The sequence below is a fragment of the Schizosaccharomyces japonicus genome, assembly GCF_000149845.2.
Source record: "Schizosaccharomyces japonicus yFS275 unplaced genomic scaffold supercont5.1, whole genome shotgun sequence".
NCBI classification, from domain to species: domain Eukaryota; kingdom Fungi; phylum Ascomycota; class Schizosaccharomycetes; order Schizosaccharomycetales; family Schizosaccharomycetaceae; genus Schizosaccharomyces; species Schizosaccharomyces japonicus.
The window spans coordinates 334271-356160 of NW_011627860.1; the positions used below are offsets into that span (position 1 = coordinate 334271).

Below are 21890 nucleotides of genomic sequence, written 5' to 3' on the forward strand. Positions count from 1 at the left end.
TTAACAGGTACATTGACTCTCACTTGTGCTACATTACTATTGGGGCTTAAAGTTATGAAAGTTGGATATGTGATGCACCCTTTTTTTTTAGATACGTTACTATCTTAATGCCAATGTACAAACGACTGAATTTGTATTTCTTGTTCTTAAGGATAAGTCTCTTCACTTTCCTCTAACTCCTATAAGCTTTCTCAGTATCCTTCATCTCCCTACCCTCATCAAACACCAACAAGCTCAAATGGAAATTGACGAGATTTTTGCATCAAAAAAGAAGACCTCGACAGAGAAATCGTCTTCTAAGGATCAAAAGGAGTCCAAAAAAGACGATAAAAAGCCGGAACAAGTCAATGTTGCGAAGTCGCAGATGAAGCCCAAAAAAATGCCTAAAGACGACTTATTTGCTGATCCAAAGGGCAACACAGGGCGTAAGTAACGTCTATTTCTTACTTCTGGAGATCTTCACACATAAAAAATCTTAGACTTTACATACTAACCATTGATAGGTAAGAGAACCGAAGAGGGATTTTTGGTATACGACGAAGATGAACTTCGTATTGGAAAAGGAGGTGATACTCCTTTATGCCCTTTCGATTGTGATTGTTGTACGTACCGTTTGTTTATTAGTAAAGCCCAAGCTAGTCATCGCAGCTCTAACAGTACAAGGTTTCTAAAAAAAATTTTGGCTATCAATTTTCTTGTTTATACAAAGTAAGTTTTCCTTTTGTTCTATAACGATTGTCTGTTTACTACTCTCTATCTGCTGCGTGTTTTTGCTTCCTGTGTCATCAGCAGTTAATCCCGTTTTCTTTGCCTTTACCGCGTTTTATTTGTTTACTGATTGTTTACGCGCTCGTAAACACTGTTGCCATAGCGTTTTGCGGGGAAGCGCTTTTTGTTGGTAAACACCAACGTCATACTACCCGTGGTTTGCACCCCAGAGCCAATTAACTTTTGACATTCGGCTTACCGAGAAGTAAACAGTGACTGCTTCTTTCGCATGTAATTCTGGGATTTGTTTACGTGTGCTATCTTGCCAGGCAACACCGCAGGAATATAAACAAACAGAACGCCTGCGTCTTAATTTAAACATTTCTACTGCAGACAATCTCTTCCATGCAGTTGTCTCCTGCAACAATTGCCTAACGCTATAAAAGAAGCTGCCTGAAGGTGCGCGCTTATATCTTACTGCTTGTTTTCCTAATGTCTTTTTCGCCCGACACCGTAAACTCGTTAATGTTACACGAGGACTACAAGCTCGCTGGCCGTGAACTATCTCCATACAACCAACAAGAGGACTACTTGCAACCTGCGACCGAAACGCCGCTGAAAATTGAGACGGCAACGTCCAGAATGTCTTCTCTCGACAATCTTCCTGCTATTCCTGAGTTTGGTACAGTTAACTCAGACGATTTATTAAAAGGCCCCTTTGATTTCCCTTTCGTTCCAGGCCCTGCTACTGATCCTGCATTTGCATTCTCTGAGACTGGGCTCGAGGATCCATACTCTCTTGTTTTTTCCTCGTCTTGTCCCTCATTAACACCCCCATCTTCCCCCCTCATGTCTCAGCTTCCCAGTGACCCCTTGACGTATCTTGGTGAGTTGGACGATATACCTCTTGTTCCATCTGCTGCTGCTGTAAAGAATAACGGCACCAACTCCAACAACGGCTTTGCTCTGCCTCCCCAACAACAGCGGAGCCATCGTCATCAACGCTCCTCCTCCTTCCTTTCTGATTTGGACATTCCCGTGAAAAAGGAGTCTTACGTATACCCTGATGTGAATCCCTGCGTAAACTTTGCTTTGGATAACACACTTAACAACAGTCTTGATTCTTACGGACAATCTCTTCTTCAACCATCTACCGAACCAAAGAAGGTCCCTGCTGAAGCGGAAGTAGTGGGAAATGTACAGACGAAATGCGCAAACTTGTACGAGCAGCCTGCTCTTCCTGTGACATCTTCGTATCTTTCCTTCTCGAACACTTTGAACACCACGTGTGATGATGCAAACATCGGTGCGAACTTGTTCGCACCAACGACTGATTCTGCCTCTCGCCGTCCTTCCGGCTCGTCTTCACCGTCTTCCTTGTCTTCGCTTGAGTGTGATGTTTTCTCTACTGCTTATCCAACCAGTTTGGATGTATCCAACAATTACGACAGTTCAACAGCTCCCTTTCTCTATTCCCAGCAATCGTTGCCTAACAGCACCCTGCCGTTCTCCGCGCCTATTCAACCTTCGCCTCCGTTGACGCAAACTGTATCCCCCATTGAAACCATTCGTACAACGGTACCGAGCCCTTCATTCGCCGGAGCCCAAGAACCACACGCTCCTTATGTGATGGAACAATGCTGCAGCACACGATTGCCCTTGCAAACCGGCGTACTTCCTTCTTATCCCAAGTCGCACACAGCCGATCGGCCGCGCAAACAATCTAGTCGTTTATGCCACATTCCACCTGAAACAATGGCCAGTTTGTACACTGGACCTGACGAAGAAGGAAAATACATCTGTCTTTACAAAAACTGCGGCAAACGAGTGAGCCGCAAATATAATATCCAATCTCATATCCAGACACATTTGAGCGACCGGCCTTATCGATGCACTACTTGCAAGGCCAGCTTTGTTCGACAACACGATTTGAAACGTCACATGCGTATTCATAATGGTGGTAAACCATTCTCTTGCGAGTGCGGAAAGAGTTTTAATCGCATGGATGCACTGAATCGTCACAAACAGCGCAACATCTGCATAGGTGGGTTCAAGCAAGAGCAACAACAAACAGTGGAATCTCACCAAGAGGCCACTCAGCCTCAACGGATACCCAACGGAGATTCCGTAGGCTCCGTCCAGGCATTTTCTCTTGCTGCTTAATGTGTTATTCATATTAAGGTGGTATCACTCCTCCTACTGAGATGCACGAAAAAAGATTCGCTAGATGTTTGCATATCTTGCATCTCTAAAACATTACCTACACCTCTCCGTGCATGTTTGAGCTGGTTTCGTACGTGCGCGTGCACCATTATTTTTTTCATTTACTATTCCGTCGTCACACGAAACTACCAATTCCCTTCACCAAATCCCCCCTCCGAAACGGCGCTTCCAAATTCTACGATATCTTTTTCATTTATATTTTCTGAAATATTCTGTTTACGTCTTTTTATCTTTTGTTTGGTTCTTTTCCTTCTATTCTTGTTTTTCCAATGCCATTTTACCGCTAATGCAATTTCCTTACACATACAGCCCAGGGTTTCGGTAATTTCGGTTATCTTAGCGAAAACGTTAGATATTAGACAAGATACAATCGCCGCTAATCGATGACGTAGTACTTAAAAAGGCAGTCACACACGAATAAATAGAAAACACCAAACTTTTTTTCTGCCATCCGCGAGGAAGAGGCATAATACTTGCTGACGATGCAGATCTTTGTTAAGACCCTCACGGGCAAGACCATCACCCTTGAGGTCGAGTCCTCTGACACCATTGACAATGTCAAGAGCAAAATCCAGGACAAGGAGGGTATTCCCCCTGATCAACAACGTTTGATCTTTGCTGGAAAGCAATTGGAGGACGGTCGTACTCTCGCTGACTACAACATTCAAAAGGAGTCCACCCTTCACTTGGTCCTTCGTCTCCGTGGTGGTGCCAAGAAGCGTAAAAAGAAGACTTACACCACCCCCAAGAAGATCAAGCACAAGCACAAGAAGGTTGAGCTTGCTGTCTTGAAGTACTACAAGGTTGAGGATGATGGCAGCATCAAGCGTCTCCGTCGTGAGTGCCCCAACTGTGGTGCCTCCGTTTTCATGGCCGTTCACAAGGACCGTCTTTACTGCGGTAAGTGCCACTTGACCTTGAAGTTGGAGGCCTAAATGGGACGTGACGTAGTCGTTCATACATAGTGTGTCATAGGAATGCAATCCTTGCCCCAATTTTTCTTTTAGTGCTGAGGTTTGTAAAAAGCCGGGTTTAGTGTACTGTGTTATTTTAAATAAGGGGCTGTGCGGTGTTATGGCCTTTGTCGTTATGTTAAATAAAGATAGTCACGCTGCACCACCGTAAAACTGCACGTATCTACGTCTCTACGTGCTAAGCTAGCGTCCGTTCGCGTGGTCTCGCCCACACAGACACCGGTAAAAAGACGTGTTAAGCGCCCGATAGAAAATAATAACGAGCGTCGCTTTAGCGTAACTTATCTCTGATTATAGTGGAGACCTACTCGAAGGTCGTCAATTTGCGTAAGGTAATCTCACTCAGCATTGCATACCGACCCGTTTCCAAAGTGCCGTGAGGACCAGCCTTATTGACAGACCTTAGACGAGCTGTCTCAGCATGCAAGGCTCCGGTTACTACGACCCAAACGGCCAGCCGCCGCCGACACAGCCGTCGTCATCGTCAACGTCCTCGTACATGGCCCAACAGCATAATCAAATGATGCATGGCGGAAACAGCAACGCGTATGCTGCTGACATCAATCAGCAACACAGAGCACAATCACCGAGCGCTATGGGAATGAACGCATTTGCTGCGGGTCCTGATACCGCTCATCGGCCCGGCTATGTTCAGGACCGGCAGCACGCACCATCGCATCAGCAGCAGCAACACACCTCCGGTACAATGTATAACGCGGCTGCTGCCGGTATGATGCGCGGCCAAAGTTTAGAAGCACAGCAAATGGCCGGAATGGATCGAGATGTTCAACAGCAGCAGCAGAATCAACAACAACAACAACAACAACAGCAGCAGCAGCAGCAGCACATGTCATCCATGCACGGCAGCAATGAATGGTCTGGCGGAACAAAAGCCGCTCATCCACAACCTGTAATGCCGACGAACATGGCTGCCGCTCATCGCTCCCCTGGCTTCAAGGCACCTTCGCCGTCTCCTGCGGCTGCGAATCATGATCGTTTCATGGCCAACCTCATCGCGTTTATGGCTAACCGGGGGACGCCCATCAAGTCGTATCCATCCATTCACAATGTCCCCGTTAACCTGATGATGTTTTATGCCCTTGTGATGAGATCAGGTGGTTCACGGCGTGTCAATTTCATGAACCTGTGGGGTGAGATCGCAAATGCGTTGGGCTTTTCTACACCAGACGCGCCGCCGCAGTTGATCAACATTTGGCTCGAGTACCTCTCGGCCTACGAAGATGCTTGGCTTCAAGCACAGCAAAAGGCTCGACAGCAGCAGCATGCTCGCATGGAAGCCGAGGGAAAACAGCAGCAGCAGCAGCAGCAACAACAACAACAGCAGCAGCAACAGCGACAACGGGTAGCTGCTATGACACAAGCTGCAGCCGTAGCCAACAAGTCACCGTTTCCGCTGCCACAAGGTGGTGGTAGATCCGTTCCTCCTCAAAATGCCGCTGTTGCTGCTCAAGCTCAGGCAGCTGCCACGGCAGCAGCCTCAGCAGCTTCCGCCGCTGCTGTTACTCCCGATATGGGTGCCAACATGCCCGTTCCTGGTGTTCTCTCGCGAGGACGGACACCTTTGGATCGGGCACATTCAGTAGAGTCTGCAACAAGTTCTACCCCGGCACCACCCGCTAGCGTTCCCATTAGCGCTCGGACATCGGTTGATCAGACTGGTACTCCTGGTCCTGAAAATGTCGCAGCAACTGCTGCTGCTGCTGCTGCTGCTAAGAGCTCAGGCACTTTGGCCCCTTCGGTGTACGAGCCCCTTCGGGCTGCTCTAAATTCTTATGGCGGACTGTCCATAAAAACGTTGTCGCTTCCCGGCATAGATGAAGCTACTTTTCGGTGGCAGATGCCGTCAGTTGTTGACATGGGCGAGATTAATGTGTTTGCACTTACCATGAGTTTGTTGTCCTCGCTACCAGCTGAGATGGCTTATGCGTTGAATGTGTTGCTCGTCCTCACGAATGACCGACGATGGATGTTTCCTTTGGCCGAATGTCAAGAAACGTTGGAAGCGTTGGTGTATGTTGCGCGCGAAGAACTGGACTTTCTGATCGATACAGTGCACGGCGGGTCTGTGCCTAAAGTTGTTGAAGAACGGCCGTCTTACAGGAAAATGTTGCGAGACTGCATTGAAGAAACCATAATGGTTACCGATACCGCCCGACATTTTCCATGTCCAGAGGATTGTGAGAAGCACGCCGCCCCTGGTGCCGCCGTTGCTGACGATCCTCCGGGCAAGTCAGAGCAGGTCCGACTGTCGAGGCAACGGCTGCTTGCAGTTAGTATCATTCTTCGAAACCTTTCGTTCTTTGAACCAAACCAAAACGTACTAACGGCCAACGAGCATTTCGTCGAGTTCGTGCTCGACTTTGTACATCTCCTCAACACAGGTATCCCATGCATGTCTGACAAGCGTGAAATGCTCGAGCTTCACAAAGATATGCTCGTTCTGCTGTCTCATGTGGCACAAAACATCCTTCTCCGAAACGACTCGGATGCCCAAGACGTCTTGCTGTTCGTCCTGGCATTCTCTCCCGAAACACCCCCAACCATCTCGGTGCAGTTATCAGACGCACACAAAGATGGCTTTGATGAAACCGACATGCACCTTAACATTCCCCTGTACTCTCCTGCCACTCACCCTTACACTGCGCCCGCTATTAATGTCCTCTCAAAATTGTCAGCTCGCGAAACGACAAACGGGGCACGACTGCAAAACGTGTACAGCACATACAGTCATCTACTCGACATGACGTTTATCCTGTTCGCATCCGTTGTTCCCCGCTTCAACCGCTTTACTGTGAAGCTGTGTGAAAAGCGACTGGCACTGCTGGAACACACCTTCCTGGCGATGGAAGCTCTCACACGTTTCGTTACCCAACCTGCACAAGCACGGCGTTTGTGTTTAGCTGGCGAAGGATTTGCGGCTTCACTCGTCCGTGTGCTTTCCTTTCTCACCAACTTCACAAATCCCGCGGCCGTTAACGCGAGCAAACAGGCAGCAAGGCGGGCGTCATCTCACGAACCGCGAATGGACACTCCTGAGGCGAATCCTTTTAATCGGCTAACAGCAGCAGGCATCCGTGTGCTTCGTCATTTGGTTCAATTGGCCAAATGCACCGAGGGTGATTTTCTTTCCATCGCTCGGAAGGAGTCGCTCATGTCCATGTTACTCACACCCACCGCTGAATCTTCCTTTCTCAGCGGACTTTCACAAATCCTCGAGAGCGACGAAAGCCAACCGCCTCTCTCCTCCGAAGAATCCCCTTCTCCCGCCCCCGCATCTTAGAACTACCAACCCCACGTTGTGCAATGAAACATGTTGTCCCCATAGAAACCGCGCGTAAGTAGCTATAGCCGCGAGAGTACTGCTCGAAAGCATCACCACATTACACAAGTAGCCCCACACGAACGAAGGTCCAAGGCACAACGCAAGACGGGAAAAACATGAAGGAAAAAGGGGAATCGCCAAAAAAAGAACAAAACACAATCAAAAAACAAAACAACCCGAATCCAAAAATGTTCAAAAAACCAAAAATTTCTACCTAAAACTATGAAATAATCAAAATTCTAAACAAAGGAGGAAGCATCAGACATCCAAAGGAAGGACTGGGCCGTCATATCCGACAAGATTGGGTTCTTATGTCGATCCGTGAAAACTGCGAATGTTTGTGGAAAATTATCATCACACGCTTCCTCCTTTTGCTTAAAACCAAGACCAAAACTCAGAAGTACAGGAATGAACCCGCAATGACTTCGTCCAAAAAGACAAGCTGTTCTAGACTATTGCAAATACACATCTGAAACGTTAGTAAATAGTACACAATGTGTGATTGTTGTGGATAACAGTAGAGGTTCAGACTACAAGATACTGGCAAGTATTAGCTGCCTGGAAGCAGCCACGTTTTTCTTCATAGTCGATCTGACGGGTAAAGAAGACGCATAAAGTATTCATCGTAACACCCAACTGTGCATCCAACAGATAGGACATACCTTTACCACCAAGTATTGCTGACCACAGACCATCACCCATCCAATTCACTGCTGAATAGAGAAGAAGAGGAGGAGGAGATGGCTGAGTAGTTGAAGCCGAAGCTGATGGTCTTTGTAACGGATAGTATTCCTGCTTATATACTTCCACAGACACAACCCTAACCCTAGTAACAGTCACGTTTCTTTGTTTCTAGAATGATGTCATGGAACGGTCAAATAGTTGGAGGTGCAAGTATGGTCATTTTGTGAATCCAGCAAAGCCTCGTCGAGAGTTCTCAAGGTTGCGGGTTTGTCGATCATTTTACAAAACGAGTGATCTGCATCTGCCATGTGCTTCTGCTGTCGATCACCACATACCCTACTAGAACCTAGGGTAGGGGTGTAGGGTTTGGGCAGGGTCCAACGCAGCGCACCTCCCCCACCACATACAGATTCAAAGGAAACGACAGACGTCAAGTCGGCGCTGCTGGAAAGGTTGTAGCACTGCTAAAGGTCGTCATGGCTCACCCAGAATACATGGGAGCGATGTATACCAACAGTTCTGGTGCTTTAGGTTACGGGGTCATGCGACTAATGCAGTTTAATGAGCGTTTAAACGCGTTCGACGGGATTCCTCGAGATATCGCGTACTGGAAAAAGTTTGTTCACGATTTCTTTACTGAGCAAGGAGTGTTTCGCTATACTGCAATCGTGGACAACCAACAAGGGCAAAAAAGCACCAAGTCTTTCGACGTGTCTGTAGCTGCTTTGCCGCGGTTTTTCTATCTAGCACATACTGAAACACTAAAGAGCATGTATTTTATATTGGGACGTACGCAAGAGTTCCTAACGGCAACGAACGGATACTTCGTTGAGGCCTCACAAGCACAGTATGTCTGCGAATATGCGAGTGGTGTCCAAGTAGTAACGAAAGGCTGCATACGTGCGGTCTTATCTCGGGCACAGTCGCTGAAGCTAGATTTGTTTGAATTCACATTCAACAGCTACTCTGAGTACTTGATGCGAGATCTGGTGCTTTCTGCAGCCAATGCTGCTCGAACGGCCAGCCAGTCACGGCCTGTGAATATCGAAGACTTTTTCCCGAAAACCACCGTGAATGAAATTGGCCTTGAGCCCCGGGTCATGCGGTACATGGAGATTACAGAAACCATATCAAGCATGCGGGATCTAATCGCATTCAGCGTGGCTCAAAGGTCAAGTCCCATGCATGCTATCAACAAGTTTGCGAAGCTTGTTCAGCAGCAACACTTATTTGAAAACAACGTAAATGGAGCTGGTGCTCCCTCCCCCATGTTGATGCGGGGCCTGGGCTCGGCTACGTCCAATACGAGTGATGCTGCATCACAAGGCCAAATGGTCTCCCAAAATGCCCAGCAGGGTGCTAACAAGTCCACTGCTGCCACTGCAATGCCTCCTGCCTCGGTCGACATGTCCCAAGCAGGCGGGATGCCAATGACCATGCATAGTCCATCCTTGATAAATGCATATCAACAGCAAGTTCCCCCGGGGAACACTGCTGGAGGGTCCCTTATGTCTCCTCATCAAAAGCGTCGTTTTCCTCAGTCTCCAGGAATTCATGTCTCCTCGAACGAAATGCCTCATGACAACTCTGATCCTAATTATCAGCGAAAAAGGCCTAAACAATAAGCAAGACCATACGCAAACAAACAGAAATTTATGTGTGTCCTTGCACTACGTAAGTTGCTGTTTCTCTCAAACCCTTTACCCTAAGACCTGCTCCGTCGTTTTTCCTGCTTACACACACTCACACACTATCTATCACTTTTTCAATTCGTTATGCTTTTTGTTCTCACAAATTCTTCCCTTCCACATACACTCTTTCTCACACTTCACTTATAAACTCATGTCCTATCTTTGTTTTTTGTCAGCTGGTACGGTTTGCCGGTTCGTTTCTCTTATGTTCATACGATATAGTTTTGGACTACTTTCTTATTGTTTTCATGGTTCTTTTTTACCTTGCTTAAGCACTTGCGCCTTTTGTGAGCAACGTGTTGTCTATACTTGGTAGCACACTTCTGTTGTCAACGAAAAAACGAGTGCAAGATGGAAGGGCAATTCTCGGAATGCTTAGTTTTCCTCTGAGTCAGAGGCACTCATCGACCTGCTTTTTCACAACGGCTCGTCGACTAAAAACCGAATCTCCAATTTTGTTTTTTTTTCCTTTTATACTGCTAAATTGCAATTCTCTTCATACTGCTTCTCTAGTATTGCATTCCATCTACACTTGATAAAACGTGGACTCAGTAAGGCTGAAACGAAACTCCTTGGTTTCCGTGGAACCGCTGCTGTACTTGATCCACATCATTTTCCGCATCTTCCGCTAACAATCTTGTTAATCTACCTATTCCAATATCATACTCTTGCTTCCTTACAACGTCTTTCATACCGTAATAGCCGCATATCCCTGTAATCCTACTCGTATTGGTGGCCAGCGGCTGTTCACCTTACTACTACCATCAACACCACACTAATTCGCAACTTAGTAAACCAGAAAGACTTGTTGATTACCTGTTTTTAGATTTTTTTTGCTGTTTTTTTTTCTGTTCTTCTTTTTAATTTACGTGGATTTAACGGCTCAACAGATTTATTTTTTGTGTTATTTTTTTTCCCTTATTTTCTAATACGACCTGCATGAATAATGTCTAAGAAATCAAACTCTAGATTTTCAACTCGCAGAAATGTTCGCTTTCGAGGCTTTAAAGGTTTTGCAGCTCGAGAGTCTTTGTATACCGATTCTTCATCTCGGATAAGTTCGTGGAACAGACTTGAATTTGTGAAAGCCAAACACGTATTCAATCCGAATGACCTACTGACTGGATTGGTTTCAACATCATCTCAGTCTTCCCTATTGTCTGATAAGAAGCCTTTGGCCACATCGACACCTTTTTCCTCTACAAGTGCCATGTCTACCCTGAATAATGTTATGAACGAACCAAATGATTTCTCCAATAACCTTGGTGACGACGAGGAAGTGTCTACTCGGCCCGTATCCGAACAAGGTGATTCCGAAGATAGTCTCAAGAGGCGTTCTGAGCAGCAGCTTGAGAACTCTACTCTAATGGAAATTTCTGAGGTGCCATCGAATGGCAGCAACGAAGAACAAAGTGCTTCAGACAGTGAAGAGGAGATTTTATTCGTTCCCATTGGTGCAACTCTTACTGCAAACAATATGAACAATGCCAACGATTCATCCGCTGTCACGATAGAACCCCCCTCTACAATTGACACTGTTACCCACTCTCTCGAGGACTGTCATGTGGCTAATGACACTACACCCGAGTCCACTGTAGTTGAAGACCAGACCCAGTCAAAAGCAGCATTAACCGTGCCCATTTTAGACAACGATGCTTCAGGCTCGACAACACCTCAGTTATTCCTTGACGCCGAATCCGTACTGTCAACGGAGGCTACTGCTGAGGAGGATGAGTTCAAGAATGGGGTGAGTGCTGTCAGTTCTTCCGCTTCTCTAGTTCAAGAAGAAGTGTCAGCTGTTTCTTCCTCCCTTACCATTCCAAGCGAAACGGATGAGGAAATTGAATCTTCAATGGTTGACCATGAACTAGAATCCACTGAGGATGATACGGAAGTGGACGATACAGTGGATAATAATGTCAGTGTTAATGAAGATGACACGCGAAGTGCACACGAAGAAGGTGTGCCCTCTTCTAATGATTTTGCTCAGCATTCTACTACTTCTGTCACCTCTCCCGCACCCCTTCTCTCCCCCTCCTTGTCCGACGATGAAGAAGATGAGGAGGAGGAGCCACTAGAATACTCTTACAGTGAGCTTGCTAATGAAGACGCTGATGATGGATCTCCAAATGTGCTGAATGAAGAATTTGAATTCATTCTCAATGAGTCCATAGACGGCGAAACAGCTTCGGAGAATTCGGAAGACGAGTCTTTCAGTGGCAACCGTTTCGCAGCTCTCCAGAATGACTTTACCGTGTATGATTACTTTGATAACTACGAGCCCAATGGCTCTGCCATCGGTGCAGCCGAATCTTCGGTGGACGAAGAAGAGGAGCCTGTTCCGGTGACAAAGATGAATCGAAAACAACGCAAGCTGTTATTAAGACAGGCTCGTAAAGACAAGAAAAAGGCCATCAAATCAGCAACGATTTCCGGCAACTACGATTTCGATGATGATGATCTTGAGGAGGTGCTAAACTACGAACATCTTCAAGAACAATGGCTGAAGGATCGTAGCAAAAAGGCGGGTCGACGTCGTGAGCGAGAATTACTTCGTGCCGAAGGTTTGCTTGGGAAGAAGAAGAAGAATAAGAAGATCAACAAGAAGTTGGCTAAGGCCGGCGACGCACTTGTTTCAGCCAATGGTGCTTCGTATCTGCGCAATCCTTCCGCTTTTTATTTGGAAATACATAAAAAAATTAAGGAGTTTTTGGTTTCTGACAAACAGGAGATTTCCTTCCCGCCAATGCCAAAAAAGCTGCGCAAGGATATCCATAACTTGGCATATCAGTTCGCCCTCAAATCTTCTAGTCAAGGACAAGGCCAGCAACGTTTCCTTTCGCTGTACAAGACACGTGCAACTGGATTCATTGACACTACCGTTGTTCAGTCAATGGAGTTTTCCTCCAAGACTACTCGTCTTCTGCGCAAGTCTGCCTCTACAGCAAAGGTCTTTGAGGGTCAGATTGTTGGTGAGAATGCGCCTGAAATTAGCCAAGGAAATCGTGGACGACGTTTGCTGGAAGGAATGGGCTGGGATGCTGGACGTGGTTTAGGCACAGCTGAGAATGAGGGTGTGCGTTCTCATCTCCAGGCTGTTGTTAAACTTTCTCGTTTTGGTCTTGGTGTTTAATCTAATCGCTGATATGACTTTTTGTTGAGTGTCTTCTTCCTACTAATGTCGCTAATGCTTCAACCTGTTTCCTATTGCTTCACTTTTTCCCCTTTTCTGTTTTATGGCCTTTACGTTAACGATGCCGGACGCCTTTGTCTGCGTCCCCTGTTTTACGTTCGTTTTCACCGGACCGTCGCAGACGTTTTCGTTCCGTTCCGCGACATAATTTACTATCAAATTACACTTCCAATCATTATTAGTTTCGTAAATACAATTGACACAAGTGTGGATCTTCCACCACCTCAGCTCACCCATAGACACAACCCTACACTCCCTAGACAGACATTGCAATGCCTCATCGTACTCGTCCCACCGTGCCATATCATACATACCATAGCATTCTATGCCATGCCAGTTCTCCCACTCACCACGCTCCACACATCCCACGTGCCCCCGCTTCTCTGTCCTCTCGGAAAAGCTTCGGCAAGGAGTGCATGGTTAGCGATCCTCACTAAATACCTCACCTTCCCAGTGGGCAAAGTGCCCACCAAGCCTTAACCAACAACTTCGACGGGAAGACCAGAGGGCGCTGTCTTACCAGTGTTTTCGACCTCTTTATACCCAGCTGCATAGATACCCTCTTGTGATACCATTTAAATCTCTTTTGGAGCAGATTCGAACTCGTTTTAAGCCCATCTACTTGGTTTCTTCAAGCCGTCGTTGTTTGTCCCTGAGAGAGTGTGTGTTTGTTCGTGTGGATCTACGGAGATGCATTGCTACGGGAAATTGTTTAAATATGTTCTGTTGAGTCTCTTCTTGCTTCCTGGACAAGCATATACTAATGTTCAACTGACATATAAGGGCTGCTATGCCGTGGACAATGCTCTGCCGTGGAAAGCAGATGATGATTACATGGACACGGACGTGTGCGCAACTAAGTGTGATTATAAGACAGTCTCGGTGTTAGGCTTAAGAAATGGTGGGCAATGCTACTGTGGAAACACGCTTCCAGCGCAGTTGGTTGATGACAGCTACTGCAACGTACCCTGTTATGGCTACGGAACGGTCAAGTGTGGTGGAGCCAGCTACTGGAGTGTTTACTTGACTGGATATGGCACCTATACGTCGGAGTCATCGTCTTCATCGTCGACGTCGAGTTCGCAAGCACCGTCTAGCTCGTCTTCCACGACTTCATCATCCACAACATCTTCCAGTACGTCAACTTCATCCTCCTCCACTCAATCGTCCTCGAGCAAAACCACTTCAAGCTCGTCTACAATGCCCTCTTCTTCTTCTTCTTCCTCTACCGAGTCCTCTTCCCGTACTTCGCATAGCAGCAGCAAAGCGTCATCCTCGACTTCTACGACATCTTCCGGTACACCTACGTCTTTCATCACCTCGACGACAACTGGTCCGAGTTCAAGCGTTTCCGCGTCGCAATCCACTGTTGTCGGCGCCGGATCGAAAGGATCATCATCGGTAGGAACGGGTGCTATTATTGGAATTGTGATTGGTATAGTCACCTTTATTCTTGTTATCATCCTTGGCTTTTTTGTTATGAGATGGCGTAAAAGAGTTGTCTCAGTGACGGTGAATCCAAAGGATAGCTCTTACTCAGAAGGTTCGGAATTCGATTCTAGATTAGAGCCTTCGCTCCTGAAACGAATCTCTACAGGTTCGCTTGCCGATAGCCAAGATTACTCGAGAAAAATTTTAAAAGTAAGTGTTGTAACAGCAACTGGATTGGCCGGTGTCTGTGCGTACTCTGGCGTGCTTGATACTAATATGTTACTTTTTAGGTTGTTAACTGAATTTTTTTGAAGTGTCTTCTGAAGAATATGCTCTTGTTGGCTTCACAGTCCTAGAAGCAGTTTTGACGGTAGTGGCGACGATCCTCATCAGGATGGCGCTCTTTAATTATTAGTTGCGCAAAAGCATTCGCAGAGGTCTTTCTCTCCGTCTTCTGCACAATCATTGCCTCTCTCAACAGGAATCATTCGTCTGGGGCATCAGCGGGGTTTTATGAAGCAAGCAATAGTAGTCATTGTTTAACTTTCGTTTTCCCTCAGCCATATACCCACTGACTTATCACTCCTTACGCTCTTTCCTTTCTTTTGCTATGTTTTAATCCTTTTCCGTGGCTTTCCTTGGCATTTGTCTTTAACTTTGTCTACGTTCCGATGTGCTGACAGATGTATGCTTCCCGTTTCCCATGTGTTCATAGACGAATGTCAGCGATTGTGCAAGAATCATGTCCTTACGATAACGAGCAGTGCTTTAAAGCAATCCTTCAAATATGAGGTTGTTAACAAACACGGTTTGGTGTCCATTTTTTGGCATGTATTCGTTCTTCATCTCTCACTTGAATTTTGCATTACATCGGGTTTCTTTCCGCTATTTCATTTTTTTCTCTTTCTCTAAATCACTTCCCGTGCCGTCGTGTAGCCATCTACTCTACTGTTTTTCGTTTTCTTTGATAAACTTTGCGTTTGTTTGTTGTATTGTAAATATTAACGAAATATAACAAGAGTGCAGGGATCTATACTTGTGTCTAAACTGCCCTGGAAGTGAGATTTCTTTTGCGAGAGGATTTTTGTAATTGTTGAATGAGTGTTATATTTACATACGGGAGCTTATACAGCAGTAAGAAACCGATTGTGAATGTTGTCTCCTCTTGTGACAATACTTTATGGATTTATCGTGGTTCTCTTAATTATTCATTCGGTTTATTTCTACAGTTATGCTAGTTAGATGGAAACTGGGCACCAGTTGATTTATTTTAAATGCCTTATTATGTCCCGATATGAATGAAAGCGGTGCGCAGAATAGTTACATCGGCAAGAAACTAGTATGCTGTGACAAGAAGTCCAGTAGTATGTACTCGATTTGTAATACTATGTTTAAGTTTTGGAAACAAATGGCGATGGGTAACCGGAAATGGGGATTGCAGTGTTCAGTAATATTGTTTTACCAATACAGTAAGCCAAAGTTCTATTACCATCAGGACTGGTGTAAACAGTCAATTCATTAAAAAATGGAATATCACACATATCAATTACGAATTAAAACATTTATAGCTGTAAGACTTGTACTTAATACGCGGCGTTCTCAAACAAACGGCACTCCTTGGACTCCTTGACAATTTATCTATTTTTTATTTTTTATTTTTTAAGTAATTTTATTTATTTGATGAAAATCTATAAACATTGAAGCTGCAAATCAAATGTGTCTAGACATATTACAACTAAGAATGTAATTCGTAAATAAGACGGTTAATTTTTTAGGGTAAAGAATAGCCTCTATAAATACGTTCAATGTGTACGAACGTGCTTTACTAAAAAAATAGATGTCGCACATTACCAAATGCTATTGTATATACTGACAATGCTCTACTTCTCTTTATACGGCTTAAGTTACTAACCGAACTTCTTAAGAAAGTAAAGTACAGATGAAGAACTTGCAATTATGATCTTGCTAACGACCCACATAAACGCTACAGGATTCGTGGATTTCCTCTTTCGCCGAAGCGAAATAGGAAACCCACGAAATACACACTTGAGCGCTAGCGGGAACTACGAGTAACCACTGCTCGGTTTATTCCCTCAGTGCTCCATCAAGCGGCTTGTTCATTCTAAAATGCACTAATGGTCGGCAATGTTCGAAGCCGAGGGCGAAAAGTACTCAATATTCACTCTGTCGTACCCCTATACAGATAATTCACAATACATCCATCCCTTTCGCCGTGACAATGATTAAGGAGTATCGTCTGTTCTTTTAAACAATGAAACATCAGTACAATTGCTTTCGTTCAAGAGCTATCTCTTTTGTTCCTTCGCGTCCTTATCCCCAAGAATTGTTGATATCAAAAAAATCACCGAAAGAACATACTGCTAAGTCCTCAGAACTAGCTATAATATACTATATTACTTCTCCGTAACGATAACATATACTAATTCATATCACGTCTACTCTACTATTTTCCGACCATTAAAAGCCCACCGCATCGCGTAGCGCGTTGTAATAAAAGCTTAATTCGGGTCTTCTTCGTTCCAAGTTGGCTAACCATGACGTGAAGCGATCGAAAATGCGCAATAAACTACCTATGACGCAAGACACCATAGTAGTACAAATGACGGCTGTCCTGCTCCCACTCACCTTCCATCTCCCAACACTTTCCTTTTCGTTGCTTCGGTACGAGCCAAATTGTGCCCTTCTGAACAGCGAAATATGCATTCTTTATTAGGATTAGTACTTGGAAGTATTCTCGGGGCTGCATATGTTAATGCAGGTCCCGTCTACAAGCGTGTTAATGGCAAGCCTGTAGTTTCGTTTTCTCTGGGCCGTGCCGAGGAGGATCCCGAGTTCGTTCTCGATGTCAGCAACAGAAAACGTGCAGAACAGTTTCCAGTAATTAATTCTACTTTTGACAGAAGTGGAAGTTACTTTACCAATCTTACGATCGGTAACCCTTCTAAGCAGTATTCCTTGGTTATGGATACTGGTAGTCCTTACACATGGATCACTGCTTCTAACGTCACTAGCTTTAATACTAGTGAGGTTGGTTTGTCGTACACTGATGGGTTGAACACGTCCGCTCTTCGTGAAGGTGTTTGCGGTACATATCAATGCTACAACTACACCAGTACCACGCTTGAGGTTACAAACTCAAGCGTGGTTGGTTTCCTCAGCACATACGGTGACAACACTACCGTTGTCGGTTTCAATGTTGTCGATGAGCTTGACATTGGAGGACTCAGTTTAAACAACTTTGAGTTCGGCCTTGGTACACGTGAATTTGTTAGCGAGGACGTCCCCGTCACCGGAGGTATCCTCGGTCTGTCTCCCCCCATCTCTATCTATGGTATTAGCGATACTAACCGCTTGGTGGACTTTGCTGCTCCGACTCTCTTGGAGCAACTGAAGACTGCCGGAATTGTTACTTCCACTGCTTTCAGTCTTTCTTTGGACTCCGCTGGCGGTGAGCTCGTTATCGGTGGTTATGACACCGATAAGTACACCGGTGATATGCACTGGTTGAGCATTTCGAACAGTGGCAGTAACTCTTATTACGGAGTCAAAATCGCCTCTATGTCCATCAACACTGCGAACACTACTTCTACAACTTCGAACAGTGCTCTTAGCAACTTCCAGAAGCGCAACACCATCTCCACTTCCGTCTCCATCAATGACATTATCATTCTCGATAGTGGCACTACTCTTGTGTACATTCCTTCCGATGCTTTGGAGGCTATCGTTAATGCCTATGGAGGCATTCTTGACACAAGTTCTTACGCCTATGTGTTGTGTGATTCCATTAGTGATGAAGACACGATCACTTTCCAATTCAACAATAACGCCTCCTTTAACATTTCCGTTAACGACATGGTGTTCTACCGTGACAACTCCCAGGGCCAAGGTATCTGCTACCTTGCCTTCATTCCCACAACGGACACTTACATCTTGGGTCAATACTTCTTGAGACAAGTATACACTGTCTATGACTGGGATGCTCAATTGATTGGTCTTGCTTCCATTCAAAACTCAACCTCTTCCAACGTTATTGATATTGCAAGTGCTGTTAGCTCTATTGTTTCGACCACGTTCAGCACCACCTATGCTTCTCATACTTATGTTAGCTCGGTGGATGTCCTCTCTAGTGGATCTGGTGAGCCCGAAGCGACTGCTACTTCGCAAGTTGGTGTCACCACTTCTGCTGTTCACACTACGTACACTTCTCCTTTAACTGCTACTACTCATACCACCGCTACTGGTAGCGGTGCAGTTTCTTATGGCTTCCGTTTTGGTGTGGTTGGTGCAGTTCTTCTTCTTTCCTGCCTTGTTATGGCCTAATCAATTATAATTTGACCTCACAAATGCAGGAACGGGGATCAATTAAGCATTATAACACATCGTTGTTTTGCATGCTGTTGACGGCTAGCAAGAAGGAAGTTTAACTCTCGTTTACAAAGATCATGGTGCCTTTGCACTGAGTTGCGGGCACAGAGTCTCGTGTTGGTTTGAAGCACTCTTTTTTTTTTTCGTTTCTATTTATCAAATGACACCTAATGCTTCAAGTGAAGCTGCTAGTGATTTAGCCTATTTCTCTTTTTATGTTATGTTTTAAAATTTCATTAAATAGATCCTCTCCATTTCTGAATTATTATTGGTACGGTGACGTTCATAGGTGTGAATATGGATGGAACAAAATTTACTACCGCCAATAGTTGTGGTCTAATTACTCGGTCATAGAGTCTGTAGTATACGAGACTAAACGTAAAACAATCTCATCAGTATAGTTACATGCATAACAACTGTTATCACTTGTTGTCTGATGCGGAAGTCAAGTCCTTCCGTAAACAATTGTTAGATTTTTACGAGAATACGAAAAGGAACCTCCCTTGGCGTAAGGACCCATATAAACCTCCTCAGAAAGATGACCCAGATGACCGTAAAAAATTAGCTGTGCAAAGATTCTATGAGGTGCTAGTCTCGGAAATCATGCTGCAACAAACTCGTGTGGAGACAGTAAAACGATACTACGACAAATGGATGAAAACTCTCCCTACCATTCTTCACTGTGCCCAAGCAGACTACGATACTGAGGTAATGCCTCTATGGTCCGGGATGGGATTTTACGGCAGATGCAAACGACTTCACAGTGCCTGTAAATACTTAGCAGTACTACCAGCCGAGGAGATTCCAACGTCTCCAGAACGACTGGCTAAAAATGTCCCTGGTGTAGGTCCTTACACTGCTGGGGCGGTCCTAAGTATCGCTTGGGGAATCCCTACGGGAGTTGTGGATGGTAATGTTCAGAGGGTTTTAAGTCGGTTGCTCGCCTTGCATTGTAACGTTACGAAAGGCAAACCTAATGCTTTCGTTTGGTACGTAAGACGCGTGGTGCTATTGAACACCCACAGCTAATGTATGATATTAGGCAAATGGCAAACTTGTTAGTAGATCCGAACTTTCCAGGCAATTTTAATCAAGCGCTAATGGAATTAGGTGCTGTCACTTGCACACCACAAACATTTAACTGTCCCGGTTGCCCCGTTTCTAATATTTGTAAAGCTTACCAAGAAAAGATAGCAATTGAGCAAACGGATAATAGTGTACGAGACGTTGAAGACATCATTTGTCAATCACACCAGAGCATTAGTAAAAATACATGTGAGATATGCTCACTGTGTGAACCGGATCCGCCCTATACAAGTGCAGAAATTTGGATTCAATCTCGTTATCCACTGCGGCCGCCAAAAGTGAAGCAACGAATAGAGAGAGCCATTGTTGTGGTGTTTCAGAGTCAAAACTCAGAAACGGACGAGAAATATTTCCTTATACGTAAACGCCCAACAGGCGGACTACTAGCTGGCTTGTGGGACCTTCCTACAGTTGAAATTGGCGAAGATCCTTGGCCAAAAGATATGCAACTTGCATTTGACAATGCACTTTCAAGTTGGATATCTTCGGAAAATCGTCAGTATATAAAAAAGTATCAATCGTGCGGTCGATCAACGCATATATTCACTCACATCCATAAAACGAGCCATGTGTTTTATGTTCTCGCCGACCAGAAACTTCAAGTGCAAAAAGAGTTTTATTGGATTTCCCAGAGCGACTTGGAGCACGTTGGTATGTGCGAGCTTGGTCTTAAAAACTATAGAGCTGCGCTTGAGCTTAGGAAACGCAAGGTATCGAGTTTGAAAGACCATCGTCGAACACTGTTATTACCTGCGTTTTCTCAAATGAAAGAAAAGGCGGTGTAGAAGCTGTACTGTAATTTTAGAATGTAATTTTTAAGGACATTACTTATGTGAAGTTTGAAGTTTGGCCTTGAGCTCTTCGCGTAACTTTGTTGGGAAATAATCATTATTCCACAGTGCAATCTCACCTCCAAGAATTCTCGTAGATGCGGGTGTGAGAAGACAAACACCTCGATGAATGCGAGCATTCGTAATAAGCATTTTTGTTCCTAAAGCCATCCCGAGCCAGATGCCATGTACTGGTTTTATTTCCAGTCCATAGAACCGCTGCCCTTGGGCATCTTCAAGAATGACCTTACAAATAGACTTAAACTCTTTTGCGCCCTTCAGCGCATCTTGGGCTTCACCAACACCGCTGTCATCTAAATCAGTGGTGTCTTTGTCTTCTTCCTCGTTTCCCTCATGAACTAGACGAATGATCTGTTGTCCTTTTAAACGTTTCCGCTCTTCCCATTGGTTCAGGTACTCAATTTGAGAGATTATACTCTTTCCTATTTCTTCAACGCGCACAACTTGAACAAGTGTGAAACCAGTAAGTGTTTTACCATGTTCATCCGCAACAGACACAGAAGCCGCACCCTCATTTGTTGTTGAAGCACGTATGTCTGAGGCTAGAAAAAAAGGCATAACATCATTCATCTGTGGCTGCATTGATTGTCCTTGAGCTGCTCTATGACGAACAACTGCTTGGACCCATGCTTCATTCAAATAAATTCCTCGCTCACGAAATGCTTGCTTGAGAAGTCCATTGCTCATTCTTCTTATTCGTTGAAGAAACACTGAGGCAGCTTCGTTCCAAAGAACTACTGGATGTTGAGACCTTGTTTAGTGATGGATGCTACTGTCGGAGAAATAAATAAAGAAAAAGAACGGGAAAAAGATCCCGTTTTTAGACAATGCAAAAAAGCAGCAGGGTTACAACTTTCGTGCACAGATACGTATATACCATTTACTATCCCTTTCTTCTGTTTTACGAAGGAGTGTGAAAAATGGTGGTTATCAAAGATAAGTTTATTAGTGTTAAAGTTATTAAGGTTTGTCGTTAGAAACTACTATAAGAAGAATAAACAGAACAGAAGTAGAACGGATCGAAAGCGCTTGAGTTATATGAAAGGAAAACGAATGACATGATCTGTTTCATTTATTGCCGGTGAGCTTTTTTCTTTTTTTCTTTTTTATTTTTATTATTATTTAATAAAGGACACGGATTACAAAAAGTACTATTTGCTTCCATGAGACCAGCAACGAAGAGGCATCTGAAGGAAAGTGTTCAGTTACTCGTTGCATTTAACACTCGGATCATATGTACACTCGCACAGCCTCCTGATAACTGAAACATAACTATACAACTGATTCTTGGTCTAGACGCCCATTTCCTTCAAAATGCAC

The 21890-nt window shown here is 44.8% G+C and overlaps 10 protein-coding genes across 10 annotated transcripts; 9 read left to right on the forward strand and 1 right to left on the reverse strand.

The window, feature by feature from the left end:
* Positions 1-238: 238 nt before the first annotated feature.
* SJAG_02251 (hypothetical protein) lies at positions 239-712 on the forward strand (the record flags this gene model as incomplete). Its single annotated transcript, XM_002173427.1, has 2 exons — positions 239-425; positions 504-712. The coding sequence occupies 2 exons, from the start codon at positions 239-241 to the stop codon at positions 710-712; spliced, it is 396 nt and encodes a 131-aa protein (XP_002173463.1).
* Positions 713-1200: 488 nt separating this feature from the next.
* SJAG_02252 (transcription factor Ace2) lies at positions 1201-2871 on the forward strand (the record flags this gene model as incomplete). The annotated part of the gene is made up of 1 exon (XM_002173428.1): positions 1201-2871. The coding sequence occupies one exon, from the start codon at positions 1201-1203 to the stop codon at positions 2869-2871; it is 1671 nt and encodes a 556-aa protein (XP_002173464.1).
* A 457-nt stretch (positions 2872-3328) lies between these two features.
* SJAG_02253 (ubiquitin-40S ribosomal protein S31 fusion protein) lies at positions 3329-3926 on the forward strand. Its single transcript, XM_002173429.2, has one exon. The coding sequence runs from the start codon at positions 3414-3416 to the stop codon at positions 3864-3866; it is 453 nt and encodes a 150-aa protein (XP_002173465.1). The 5' UTR covers positions 3329-3413; the 3' UTR covers positions 3867-3926.
* A 161-nt stretch (positions 3927-4087) lies between these two features.
* On the forward strand, positions 4088-7251 carry SJAG_02254 (SWI/SNF complex subunit Sol1). The gene has a single exon (XM_002173430.2). It carries the CDS (start codon positions 4327-4329, stop codon positions 7204-7206), a length of 2880 nt encoding a protein of 959 aa, XP_002173466.1. The 5' UTR covers positions 4088-4326; the 3' UTR covers positions 7207-7251.
* Positions 7252-8154: 903 nt separating this feature from the next.
* SJAG_02255 (adhesion defective protein) lies at positions 8155-10350 on the forward strand. The gene has a single exon (XM_002173431.2). The coding sequence runs from the start codon at positions 8409-8411 to the stop codon at positions 9555-9557; it is 1149 nt and encodes a 382-aa protein (XP_002173467.1). The 5' UTR covers positions 8155-8408; the 3' UTR covers positions 9558-10350.
* SJAG_02256 (R3H and G-patch domain-containing protein) lies at positions 10307-13054 on the forward strand. The gene has a single exon (XM_002173432.2). It carries the CDS (start codon positions 10570-10572, stop codon positions 12754-12756), a length of 2187 nt encoding a protein of 728 aa, XP_002173468.1. The 5' UTR covers positions 10307-10569; the 3' UTR covers positions 12757-13054.
* Positions 13055-13155: 101 nt separating this feature from the next.
* Positions 13156-15656, forward strand: SJAG_02258 (transmembrane receptor Wsc1). Its single transcript, XM_002173433.2, has 2 exons — positions 13156-14457; positions 14538-15656. Exons 1-2 carry the CDS (start codon positions 13507-13509, stop codon positions 14547-14549), a joined length of 963 nt encoding a protein of 320 aa, XP_002173469.1. The 5' UTR covers positions 13156-13506; the 3' UTR covers positions 14550-15656.
* Positions 15657-16882: 1226 nt separating this feature from the next.
* Positions 16883-18985, forward strand: SJAG_02260 (aspartic protease Sxa1). Its single transcript, XM_002173434.2, has one exon. The coding sequence runs from the start codon at positions 16966-16968 to the stop codon at positions 18586-18588; it is 1623 nt and encodes a 540-aa protein (XP_002173470.1). The 5' UTR covers positions 16883-16965; the 3' UTR covers positions 18589-18985.
* On the reverse strand, positions 18912-21561 carry SJAG_02262 (hypothetical protein). The gene has a single exon (XM_002173436.2). The coding sequence runs from the start codon at positions 21255-21257 to the stop codon at positions 20544-20546; it is 714 nt and encodes a 237-aa protein (XP_002173472.1). The 5' UTR covers positions 21258-21561; the 3' UTR covers positions 18912-20543.
* SJAG_02261 (adenine DNA glycosylase Myh1) lies at positions 18940-20680 on the forward strand. The gene is made up of 2 exons (XM_002173435.2): positions 18940-19622; positions 19676-20680. Exons 1-2 carry the CDS (start codon positions 19039-19041, stop codon positions 20502-20504), a joined length of 1413 nt encoding a protein of 470 aa, XP_002173471.1. The 5' UTR covers positions 18940-19038; the 3' UTR covers positions 20505-20680.
* Positions 21562-21890: the final 329 nt, after the last annotated feature.